Here is a 13404-nt window from a genome sequence, read left to right as displayed (position 1 = left end):
GCAGGAATGGCATCAATGTTGCCTGACAATAAGGAAATAGGAGCACAAGCAGGCCACTTAGCTTTCAGTGAATACTGACTACACTATAGGAAGTCCAGCTTTCAGATTAGGTGTCAAGTTGCAGCTCCATCAGCTCTCTCTGAAGCACATAAGATTCCACGAAAGAGACTTAAAGCCCAAAAGAACAACTGGCATTCTCATCAAAATAAACCATTCAGTCACCCATAAAGCTCTTTGGATAATGTCAAAGGGGCTGCTGCTTGTTTGACCAGTATGGAGAATTCTATATAAACACTTATCAGCTCTAAAGTACTCTGACATGCATTTTTAGGAACTGGGAATGCTCAATATGAAAGCAAGTCTTTCTTTACCAATTTACATCATTATTTACTACATCTACCCTGGGTATTAATAAGGGTATTGCTTTGACAAGCCATTTGCCATAATACACTTTTAATCAGTGACCTTTTCAAAAAACCTGCACACTCATCTACAAAGTCTCAATTCAAATGAGATTTTCATTGACCAGCAGCTCCTCTTAGATGCATTTCTGATTCTCTGTCTTCAAGAACTGCGAATTTGAACACATTGGAGGCACAGTTGAAGAGGCATATGGACAGCCCCTTCACATCAACCCCATTTAAGACAATTTTTGATGCTATGTTTGATGCACTCTCAGAAAACGTATGCAGCAGGCCTCTAGCAGGTAATAAAAGATTTTCTCACTGCAGCTTTTGCAGACCATCCATGTGTGATTTGCTTGCTAAATGACACTTTAAAAAGTCAAGTTTCCAAATATCACTCTACTTCTTCCCACTTGTAAATGCCCAATTTGAAAATTTGGCTGAGTGGTGCAATAACAACAACCTCTCACTCAAAGTCAGTAAGTGCAAGGAATTGATTGTAAACTTCAGGAAAGGGAAACCAGAGGTCCATGAGTCAGCAATCATTGTTGAATCAGAGGTAGAGAGAGTCAGTAACTTTAAATTCCTGCGTGTCAGTATCTCAGAGGACCTGTGCTGGACCTATCATAGAAATATTATGCGAAGGAAGTATAACTGTGCCTCTGTTTCCTCGGGGATCTGCAGAGGTTTGACACGTCACATCGGCAAACTTCTATAATGTATGCTGGAAGGTGTGCTGGCTGGTTGTATTACAGCCTAGTATGGGAACTCCAATGCCTTTGAGCGGAAAATCCTATAAGAGTAGTGGATTCAGCCTAGTACATCACAGGGAAAACCCTCCCAACCATTGAGCCCATCTACATGAAATATTGCCGTAGAAAAGCAGCATCAATCATCTATCAGCCTCACCACCCAGGCCATGCACTTTTCTCGCTTCTGCCTCAGGACTCATCCCACCAGGTTCAAGAACAGTTACTACCCCTCAATCATCAGGCTCTTAAACAAAAGGGGTAACTACACTCATTCTTCTTCTGATGTTCCCACATCCAATGGTCTCACTTTTAAGATCTCTTTGTTTTGTTACTTCATGCTATTTACTTGTATTTGCATTTGCTCAGTTTGTTGACCATTGATCCTGTTTACAGTTACTCTTCTATAGATTTGTTAAGAATACCCACAGTAAAGGAATCTCAGGGTTATATATGGTGATGTGTATATACCCTGATAATAAATCTAACTTTGAACTTTGAAGAACCCCTGGCTTAAAAAAAGCATATCCTTGCTCATGTTTTTCCAAAGACTTTGTAAAGATGTGGAAGAAGTTTTTGTGGTCGGATGAGACTAAAGTGCAATTTTTTCACCTCAACACTAAGCGGTATGCATGGCATAAATCTAATACTTCACAACAGCCATGTTGTATACACTTCATTCTATGGGTATGCTCTTCAGCTGCAGGGACTGGAGATCTAGTCAGGACTGATGGGAACATGAATATTGTTCAATACAGAGAGATTTTGGATAAAAACCTGCTAGCCTCTGCCAGAAAGCTTAAACTGGGGAGGAAGTTTGTCTTTCAGAAGGACACCAACGCAAAGCACACTGCCAAGGAGCAGTTTCAAATTAAGAAAATTGATGTCCTTGAGTGGCCCAATCAGAGTTCTGATGTTAATCTGATCGAACATCTCTGGCAAGACCTCTACATCGCTGTCCGCTCTCACTCCCCAACTAACCTGGCACAGCTTGAGCAATTTTGCAAGGAGAAATGGACAAATGTTGCTCCACCAAATTGTGTAAAGCTAATGGAGACTTATCCAGAAAGAATACTGTCTGTAATAGCTGCAAGAGATGGTTCAAACTAAGTACTGAGCAAAAAGGGATGACTGCTGACTTCTCAGTTTTTTTAACTTTTAGTTTTTCATCCTTTACAATTTTCCTTTTTTTTTGGGCTCCACTGTGAAAAACAGAGCGAGTGATTCACAAATAAAAATTCTCAGTTAAATTGATCAAGATCCCTGGTTGTATTTATGTCAGCAAAGGGTTGAAGGCTGAATATATTTAGAAGGAACTGTAACCAGGCCCCTTGATGAGCACAGCAGGTAGCTATTCTTCGTGCATTAAATCAGACCTCAATTTATTCTTCTTTTTATAGCTTACCTTGTCTGTGCGGAATCTTCATCCTTCACCAATTCAAATTCCCAAAATTTCACTGTCTTGTCAGCACTTCCAGAGACTAAACCACGCTAGAAAGAGGAATTTAGAAGTGATAATCAATGTTCATAAAGTGATTCTGAGGGAATTGCACAGTTCAATGCACAATAACATATTTTCAGTTCAGCTTTCAATGACAGTCTAACCCAAAAAATGACAATTTCTTCTTTCTTCATTGAATGCTATTTCACATTTCTTGGTTTCCTTTGACAGCAGATAAAGTTCTACCCCATGGCTTTGCCTTCTGTAAGAGATAATCAGGACAATCTGGGATGGCATTACAATGGCCTACTTCTGAGTTCTGTCATTGTGACCCATTACAGCTTAATGCCCGGCTCCCAGGGCCATAGCATCAATGAGCTCAACCCTCTGCGTCTGGCACTGGTGTAGCAGAGTGGAGGTCCTGGGCAGTGACCGGATCAATTTCACCTAATATTTATTACCGATCAAGTGTCTTTGAGAAGGCAGCAGTCTTGGGCTGCTGTACTCTATTTTGAGTAAGCACACCTAAAGTGATGAACACCAGGAGTTTGGTTCTGTGATAATGAAAGAATGTTTGCCTTTATAAATCTCAACCAGCATAATATGCAGAGTGGAGAGAGCTTGCAGATAGGTAGGATCCCATGTGCCATTCCCTCTGTCCATCTACTATATCTGAGTACCCGCCGGACAAATTGAATCACACTCTTGGACCAGAATAGGCTCTGTGGACCACACAACTTTCCACTCTGCAAAAAAAAAAATCTCCAACACTACTCTTGGAATTAATCCATTGCCTTTTTTTTGTTCTATCAGCAGAGTCAAGGGTGTCATGTTACTTGACTCTGGCCATGGATTAAGGCTCTTGCTACATGAAAAGAAATGGATTTTGGCTCATTGTTTTATGTGTTTCAGCACCATAACTATCTTCCACAGATGTAATTAATTTATTCAGGTAGTGGATATATTTTGATTTTCCTTTCTAGGAGAATGTATTAAATTATTTATATGTAGGCTTCAAAGTTTCCTTGATATAAATTTGGACATTTCCTGCATTTAATGTGCAGGAATGCAAAATAAATGCAGGAACTTACTATTCCTATATAAATTTTTCCATAACCAGCTAATATGTAAATGGTTACCATTCATTAAATTCTGTCTGCATGCTTACTCACAGCTTTTGTGGTAAGGATAACACAATAGCAATTTTTAGAAATGAACTATAGGCCTAAAATTGTACAGAACACATCACCTGGTCTGGTGCCAGTGAAACAGACCACACTGCTCCATCATGGGCATCAAATGTCTCCAACATATTTCCCGAAGCTAAATCAAAGAGCTGCAGCTTTCCAAACTGTATAAAACAAGAAGAATGACACAAAATGTGACAGCACTTTATATTTAATCTAAATCAGCTGTATGTTGATACTAAGCTGAACCTATATCAACTATTATCAATCAGTTGCCTTCATACTTTCCAGATACAAACATCTGTCGATGGTTAAATACATTTAGCTTAAGAGCTGTAAATTCATATTTTACATTGAACACCCAAATTGTTTCATTCTCAAATGCTTTCCACGTTGATCAGATCCACGTGCCTACATTCATACATCTGCGTTTTTCTAATCTGTAACAGTTATAGATTGCTTTGGAATAATGAGTTCCTACAGAATTCAGTGGAATTATTCAAGGCCAATTTGGAAATCAAATGAATTGACATTCTTTCCATAAACAAAAATTGCTACGGTTTTGAGAATATAGAATTTCATGCTTCAAAGGTTGTTGGGTACACTGTCCTCACTGGGATTCAACACCCCTCTCTGTAACTGGATCTTGGACTTCTTCACAGGACGACCCATCTGTCCGAGTTGGCAGCAACATCTCAAGCTCCATCACGCTGAGCACCGGTGTCCCCCAGGCCTGTGTGCTCAGCCCGCTGCTGACTGCACTGCCAGATTCAGTTCCGATCGCATCAACGAGTTTGCTGATGATGCTACAGTGGCCGATCTCATCAGCAACAATGATGAGACAGCGCACGGAGGAGAGGTTGACAGGCTTGTCAGATGGTGCAAGAACACCAACCTGAGTCTCAACGTAGACAAGACAAAAGAGATGATTGTGGACTTCGGGGAGGTACAGATCAACCTCTCTTCATTGCACATCAATGGCTCTGCGGTGGAGAGAGTGAAGAGCACAAAGTTCCTTGGTGTGCACAAATGGGTGATCTAACCTGGACCCACACCACCTCCTCACTAGTCACTGTCCTCACTCCTCACTGTTCTGAGGAGACAGGCGTGCAAGGCTCCTTGCCCCCATTTGCACAGCAGCACCATTAGCAGTGTCCTGTCTAGCTGCATCATTGTGTGGCTGCAAGCTATCAGACCACAACCCGTAGAAAGGATGATGAAAACTGCCGAAAGGATCACCAGGGTCTTCCTTCCCCCTAATCGTGATATTTACCAGAAACATTGCTGATAAAAGGCCCAAAGCATTGTTGAGGATCCCCACCACCCACCCATTCCATAATCTCTTTGACCCACTACCATCAGGAAAGGAGCTACAGAAGCATCAGGATTAGCACTGCCAGATTATGGAATAGATGGCTTTGTGGCTAAGTTTGCTGATGATACAAAGATAGGTGGAGGGGCCGGTAGTGCTGAGGAAACAGAGAGTCTGCAGAGAGACTTGGATAGATTGGGAGAATGGGCAAAGAACTGGCAAATGAATTACAATGTCAGCAAGTGTACGGTCATGCACTTTAGTAGAAGAAATAAACGGGCAGACTATTATTTAAATGGGGAGAAAATTCAAAGTTCTGAGATGCAATGGGACTTGGGAGTCCTCGTGCAGGATACCCTTAAGGTTAACCTCCAAGTTGAGTCGGTTGTGAAGAAGGCGAATGCAATGTTGGCATTCATTTATAGAGGAATAGAGTATAGGAGCAGGGATGTGATGTTGAGGCTCTATAAGGCACTGGTAAGACCTCACTAGGAATACTGTCTGCAGTTTTGGGCTCCTTATTTAAGAAAGGATGTGCTGACATTGGAGAGGGTTCAGAGAAGATTCACTAGAATGATTCTGGGAATGAGAGGGTTAACATGAGGAACATTTGACCACTCTTGGACTGTACTCCTTGGAGTTTAGAAGAATGAGGGGGGACCTCATAGAAACATTTCGAATGTTGAAAGGCATGGACAGAGTGGATGTGGCAAAATTGTTTCTCATGGTGGGGGAGTCTAGTACGAGAGGACATGACTTAACGATTGCAGGGCACCCATTCAGAACAGAGATGCGAAAAAATCTTTTTAGCCAGAGGGTGGTGAATCTATGGAATTCGTTGCCACGGGTGGCAGTGGAGGCCATGTCATTGGGTGTACTTAAGGCAGAGATTGATAGGTATCTGAGTAGTCAGGGCATCAAAGGTTATGGTGAGAAGGCGGGGGAATGGGACTAAAGGGGAGATTGGATCAGCTCAAGATAAAATGGTGGAGCAGACTTGATGGGCCGAATGGCCGACTTCTGCTCCTTTGTCTTATGGTCTTTATAAAATTATGATGGGTATAGATAGAGTGAATGCCAGCAGGCATTTTCCACTGAGGCTAGGGGAGAAAAAAAACCAGAGGACATGGGTTAAGGGTGAAGGGGGAACATTAGGAGAGGGGGCTTCTTCACACAGAGAGTGGTGGAAGTGTGGAATAAGCTGCTAGATGAAGTAGTAAATGCGGGTTTATTTTTAGCATTTAAGAAAAACTTGGACAGGTACATGGTTGAGAGGTGTATGGAGGGATATGGTGCAGGTGCAGGTCATTTTAGGTAGAAAAATGGGTCAGCACAGCCAAGAAGGGCCAAAAGGCCTGTTTCTGTGCTGTACTGTTTTATGGTTCTAGATTGGGTAAATCTGTTTTCCCTCAAGCTGTGAGATTAATGAATAACCGGCCACCACTGAAGCCTTGTCAGTAGGTCAGCGTGCTGTTTACTGTACTGTTTACCTGTGCTGCGTGGATTTTGAATTACAGTCGGCCCTCCTTATCCGCAGATTCTGCATGCGCGGATTCAATCAACTGCGGATCAGGAAAACCCGGAAGTTCTCTCTCCAGCACTCGTTGCTTGAGCATGTACAGACTATTTTTTCTTATCATTATTCACTAAACAATACAGTAAACAACTATTTACATAGCATTTACATTGTATTAGGTATTATAAGTAATCTAGAAATGACTTTAAAGTACAGGCAGTCCCCGGGTTATGAACGAGTTCCATTCCTGAGTCCATCTTTAAGTCGGATTTGAAGTCAGAACACATACATCCGGTATTATTTAGCGTCAGTTAGTCAAAAGTTTTTCTTAGTATGTAGTACATATTTTACCTTTTCTATGCATATAAAACACTTAAAAAACATATGTATTTCAATAATTAAACCACTGCGTTGCTTAGTAATAATTGTAGCTTTCATCGGGGCAGGGCCTTTCACATGCTCCATTAGAATTGTTCCGATCGTTGACCGACTGTAGCCTGACACTTTTCCAATGACTGATGGCATTTCACCTCTTTCTGGTCGCTTTATTACTTCCACCGTATTTTCAATTGTGATCGTGATTCTTTTCGTGAACAGAAACACTGCGGATTCAAGCTGTACCGCCGGGTCCTAATGTCCACCGCACTGAGACAAGTTAAATAAAGTCTGGATTCCACTGGGTCCTAAAGACCACCACACTGAGTCAGGTTAAATAAGGGACTTGAGGAGCTTTGACCTGTAGTCTGAACTTTTCAGATTGTTGTAATTAATCTTTGGACTTGGATTATAAATTACTGAGCATCTGCGTTTTTTGGTATCTGTGCCGGGGGGGGGGGGGGGGGTCTTGGAACCAATCCCCACGGATACGGAGAGCCGACTGTATATTTTATTAACTTACTTATGGTGATATTTTGGTTTATGTGCTGTGTGTGTTAAATTTTTTGTGGGTGCCTGTGGTCTGAAGCAATGTTGTTTTATTTTCCTGTATATGCACAGTCAGATTACAATAAACTTGAACTTAGTTACCATTGTTCCCAATTTGGATAAAACTTGAAGTGAAATGACGGAATTTGACTTCCCCATGTTCTCTTCCTCTGAGAACAGGTATTGGTTTTTTTTTGAAAACTTTCAATATGTTATGATATGCTTGCTTTTGAACCAGAAAATGAGATGTTAAGTGGATTCCTAGTTTTAAAACTATTCGATGTTAAGAACAAAAAAAATTAGATTCCTCTTGAAAACAAGAGATGATATCTGCTTAAAAGGTCAGACGGTGGAAATAGCAAAATAATCAGTTAAGTGATCTTGGTAATGTAATTAGAGAAAGGCTTGTTTTGATCAATAAGCACCAGGTAATTGTCATTTATATTGTTAAAGAATTTTGTTATGGAATCATCTGATGATTATCTTGGTAGGTGCACTGCTTAATGCTGGATCATGGTACTTTTGGATCTTTTATCACAATGTATGCAGAGATCTACAGATGGTGAGTATGTTATTGTAAAGAGCATTTTAATAGCAAAGAAAGTCTGTTTTCAGTTTATTCCAATTCCCCACCGTAGGAATTACAATACTCAAATGCTGAGAAATGATATCATTATTTTATCAGAACAATTTAAATGAACAAACATTAAATTGTAATGTTGGATAACTGTTGTAGAGTAGCAGATCTCTTACCTTAGTTCCCAAAATAACTTGTCTATCTCCAGGAACAAATAGGGAACACAGCGAGTATTCACAGTCCATGGTTCTGATACATTGTAAACTGGACCTGAGGATTAGAAAAGCATGGCTGTCAGGATCTGTCCAATATACAGGACACACATTTTCTGTTTAACAAAATGGTTTAATGATTCAAGCATGCATGTGGAAAATACTTGATAAGGCATTTTGTATGCATCAATAGTTTACCAATATTGTAACCAAAACTGATTGGCTGCCACTTCAGTTGACCTTTGAACTATCTTGGCTTGCATTTCTTTGGCTCCTAGGAGATCACAGATGGAATCTATTTCGACATATTTGTTTATGGAGTTATCAGAAGAGAACCATGCTTTAAAAAACTTTCACGCCTGCTTCACATTTGCCTGGACCAGAAACTCTGCGGTGTCCCAGTTAAAGTGGTGTCCCTTTTGGTCTTCATGTACTGAGATCATCAACGGTGGATCATGTCTCTGTACCGCCAGTTTGTGTCTGTATCAGAAGGGTGGTTCTGATAACACCATAAACTGAAGGCGTAGCCAATCAAGACAGCGGCAAGCGAATGGGGAGCCCTTATAAACACAAGAACTCCCAAAGAGAAACACCAACAACTGCGCACTGAAGATGTCACCTTGACAGGTGATGCAACGTCTGCAAGCTAAATGCTAAGCTCAGCAAACATGGCAACATCAAAAGCCTTAACCCGTGCTACCAATGTTCCATACCATCCTAAACTTTACTTACATCTCTCATAGCTTTAAGCATCTCTATATGGTGGCTCCTCATTCCAGGGAATAAAGACTTGGCCTGGCTAGCTTCTCCCTGTAATTCAAGCCCCCAGTCCTTTCAACATCCTCGTAAATCTTTCCTGCACTCTTTCCAGTTTAACCACATCTTTTCTATAATAGGGAAACCAAAACTGTACAGAGTACTCCAAGTACAGCATCAGCTTAAATCCTGTATCCCAAATCCTACACTCAGTACCTTGATTGATGAAAGTCAGCATGCTAAATGCCCCTTTCACCACCTTACCAGTGACACTGCCTTCAACCAAGTAGGCACTTGTACTCCGAGGTACCTCTGTCGCCAGAGTCCTATGACACACTGTGTAAGTGCTGAGCTACTTTGACTTTCCAAAGTGCTTCAGTTCATACTTATTTGTATTGAAAATCATTTGCATTCCTCTGTCCACTTCCCTAGCTGATCAAAATTCCCCTGTACTGAGGTGTAGGAGATGCAACACTTGTCCCTGTACCTTCTACCCCACCACATCCAAGGACCTAAGCAGCTTTTCCATATGAGGCGACGATTCAGGTGTTGTAGAAATGAGGTCGGTAGGTGACAGGTGGAACCAGCTGTAAGGGATTCCATCTACTCCATTCAGCCACTTCTGATTGGCCTCATCTACAGTGAGAAAAGACCACTGTTGACTAGCCAATGGTTTTGCAAAGCGCCAAGTTCTGGCTAAAACAATTGTCTTGAGCTTCTTATTGTATGGCATCTCAACTCTCCTTCCTAATCTCACACTGACCTAACATCAGCCTTTTCCATCATCAGGGTGAGGTCCGAACAGAAGAACAGCATCTCAGATTTAACTTTCCATTTCCAGGTAATCCACTGCTCCTATATTCGTTTCCATTCCCAGCTTTTCTCCTCCCTCCAACTCCCATACTAAAATTCATCACCTTAAACATACTTCCAACCTGATTGCATCTGCTCAACACCTACACTCTAATCTACCTGGGTTTCTTCTCCCTGCCTTTCATCTCTCCTTTTCACTTGGTTCCATCTGCCCATCATACCTCACAGCTGGTTCCACCTATCACCTACCAATCTGTTTCCCTTTACATACTGACCATCGTCCCTCTTAGTCCTGATGCAGGAACACAACCCAAAACATCAAACATCCTTCCTGCTTCCACAGACGCCTGACTGTCGAGTTCTTTCAGCAGTTTATTTTTTGTTCTACACTCCAGCGTCTGTAGTGGCTTGTGCCCTCAACATTTTGTTTGGGTTCTCTGACCCAGTACAAGCAAATGAGAGGATTGAGACCCGTTTAAGAGGCTTTTCTCTTGGACTGTCTTATTTTGTTTCCTCTGTGTTTTAAATTTTACCACACAGTTTGGCATTAAATGTGGTTTCAAAAAAAAATGATAACAGAAAGTCAAATGCCACAAACCTGTTCCATATTTTGACAGTCTCAGCCGAAGCAGAAAGTACTGCAATGTTGTCAGAACTGAAGGCAAGTGTTCTTGCATCTGTTCTATGGCCTGCAACAGTTACTCTAGCCAGTTGTGTGCATTCTGATGGTTTCTCTGTTGATATATTCAGATTGAATGCTTCCACTGTGTTGTTCTGCAACAGCACTACAATCCTTAGTCCGCCATTTGGCATATGAAGAACACTGAATGATCTACAGAAAACAAATCAGGATCAAAACGTCAAAGCAGTAATCGGTCATACTCCAAGGCCAAAGTCAGAAAGCTACGTTTTGTTCTTCTTATTAAGCACATCACCCTTCACTGGGGAATAGGCTACTGGCAGAAGCTCATAAGAGTCCTCTGTTCTGGGCCAGTCTTTCAATTTGTCCCTAGGTGTAATGCATCTTCTTAGTGTATCCTTCCTTTCCGAGGGACGAGGTCTTTGGAGCTTCTGTACTTTTGGGTTTTTAACAGGATGGGGTTGCTAGGCCCATGCCCAAGCCACCTCCTTTTGCAGCCGGGTTTGGTGGAACTTCACATTAGGTTACATGGGCTAATTATAAATTAAGGCTATCCCCTGAAAATGGGGCAACAATGGATTGTTCAGCCCTGTTTCATTTCTGGTTTCAATACGATGTGGCTGTAGTGATGCCTACTAAGATTTCTTACCTTCATATGATGACAATACAGTTCAAAATTAGTAAAGTATCCAAATATATATTTAAAAGCTGAGATTAGCCATACCAACATGGCTTTAAGCATTCATCACTGGCTGAAGCACAACCTTCTACCTCCATTAGGTGCTGTGCCCACATTAGCGGAACTGTCATGGAGTCCGCAGAATCATACGGTTCCTTTAACATTTGAATCAATTCAATTGATTTCCATGTGTTTAAATAATTATAAATTTCTGTAACAGTTTATCTGATGTATTTAAATTTTTTAATAAAGGACAACATTTTTATAACATAATCTTCATTTTTAATAGTGTGTTTCAAAATGTTTGTGAATGGCATAAACATCCAGCGGAGGCTGTGACAGTCAGTGAGCCTGCGTAGGACTTCATTGCTGTCAAAGGCGTGCTTGAACTACAGCTTTGACAGCCCTTGCGGATCAGCTGGGCATCAATTTCCCAATGAAGAACTGTCCCTGGGAGTCACATTACAAGAAATATTTTAGTCCAAGGGCAGGCAAATAATAAGCTTGTGCAGTTCACTGACCAAGGGAGGCTCAGCTCAAAATTATCTGTTACTTATATAATAACATAACTTTACAGAGGATAGTCCTATAGTTACATTGCACAGCAGAAAAGTGCAATGTATTAACCTTATCTGACCAATAATGTATAGATCTGTACATACATTCCATACACAATTATGTTTCAGGTTTCCAAACTTACGTTCAGAAAAGAAACGCATGGTCATTTCAATTTTCGCCAAAAATCTCAGGACTTTCTTTTTAAATGTTAAAGCAAATATTTTTAAATATCTCAATGAGCTAGAACTCAAATTTTGGATTAAAAAAGAAACTACATTACAGGTTAACCTTACTTTTGGGACAGTTGTACAACACCTTACCTGACTTTTGCTGAGGCTTTGATTTTGGTTACCTCCTGAATCTCATCTTTTAGAGTTCGTTCCACAGTAGGCTCCAAGTCAATACCAGATTCCCCTGACTCAGCTCTTTTCCTACGGAAGAATACCAAAATAAAGTCCATTTAAATAAATACAGTAAAATAAGGTAATTCCAAACAGAAAGTTTGCTATTTACTGTATTCAACATTGAAGACCTGAAATATTTGACAATTCTTTTTGCCCCCCCCACCAGATTACAACTCATTAAATAGAAAATTATCTCTTCTTCCATTAGTAGATATCTTTAATTACATGAATAAAGAGTATAGCTCCACAATAGTTATGATAAAGATATAACATAAAGTTTTAGGGGCACATGGTTTAATTAGTCAATATCAGCGTGGGTGTGATTTCACACATTCTCCAAACAATAAACCCATAACCATAGGATGAGCATCAGTATACAAGTACCTGGAGCAATTGGAAAGAAAATACTTCAATTGCATGCTCTCATTGTGGCAATCAAATGACACCATATAACAGACAACAGAATGTCCATCTTCCTGCCGTTGAGACTAAGTTACAAACCGATCCAAGATTGTATCTTTCCAGATCTTTGTAGCTCCTTCTACCTCTGCTCTCCATTGGATACAGGAAGCAATGCACTGGTACATATTGATTAATTCATTCATAATGAATGGTGTCACTCGATCACTACAATGAGTGCAGCAACAGAAATGTTTCTTTACTTTTTAAAGCAGTTTTTGATTAGTGGATTTTAGAAAGTTGATTTACAAATCTTTAAGGATAGCCCCCTCTTAAAAAAGGTATACTAAATGCATTTTATTTAGCTAGCACATAGAATAAAATAATAGAGATTATGATAGAACAGCTATTGGAGTTAAGTCACAGTTTCAGTATAATTCTGACCACAATGACACAGGAAAGATGTGACTGCCTTGAAGAAGGTGCAGAGTGTGCAGAGGAGATTTACAAAGAAGTAGCAATCACTGTAAAGTGTTGGCTCTGAGGAAATGTTGGACAGAACATAGGACCATAGAAAAGTATAGCACAGAAATAGGCCCATTAACCCATAATATCTGAATCAAACACAAATTAAACCAAATCTCTTCTGTCTGCACATAATCCACTCTCTGCATATATCTAAAAGCTTTTTTTTTAAGGCCACTATCATATCTATTTCCACCATGACCCTGGCAGCCCATTCCAGGCACCTACTTCCCTGGGTTCAAAAATCTGCCTGCAGCTCACCCTAAAAACCTTTCCTCTCTCACCTTAAACGTACATCCTCCAGCATT

The 13404-nt window shown here is 40.6% G+C and overlaps 1 protein-coding gene across 2 annotated transcripts in view; it reads right to left on the bottom strand.

Annotated features, from left to right (window-relative positions):
* wdr3 (WD repeat domain 3) overlaps window positions 1–13404 on the bottom strand; it is a 56622-nt gene that overhangs the window by 23446 nt on the left and 19772 nt on the right. For both annotated transcript variants that reach the window (XM_059968373.1, XM_059968374.1), the window contains exons 10-14: window positions 12089–12199; window positions 10490–10723; window positions 8287–8380; window positions 3844–3945; window positions 2559–2644 (exon numbers count right to left, since the gene is read on the bottom strand). In XM_059968373.1, the coding sequence (XP_059824356.1) occupies window positions 2559–2644; window positions 3844–3945; window positions 8287–8380; window positions 10490–10723; window positions 12089–12199 (627 nt within the window). The remainder of the gene's footprint in view (window positions 1–2558; window positions 2645–3843; window positions 3946–8286; window positions 8381–10489; window positions 10724–12088; window positions 12200–13404) is intronic.

This window comes from Hypanus sabinus, chromosome 4, assembly GCF_030144855.1.
Source record: "Hypanus sabinus isolate sHypSab1 chromosome 4, sHypSab1.hap1, whole genome shotgun sequence".
In the NCBI taxonomy this organism is placed as follows: domain Eukaryota; kingdom Metazoa; phylum Chordata; class Chondrichthyes; order Myliobatiformes; family Dasyatidae; genus Hypanus; species Hypanus sabinus.
This window is presented reverse-complemented; position numbering and strand designations above follow the sequence as displayed.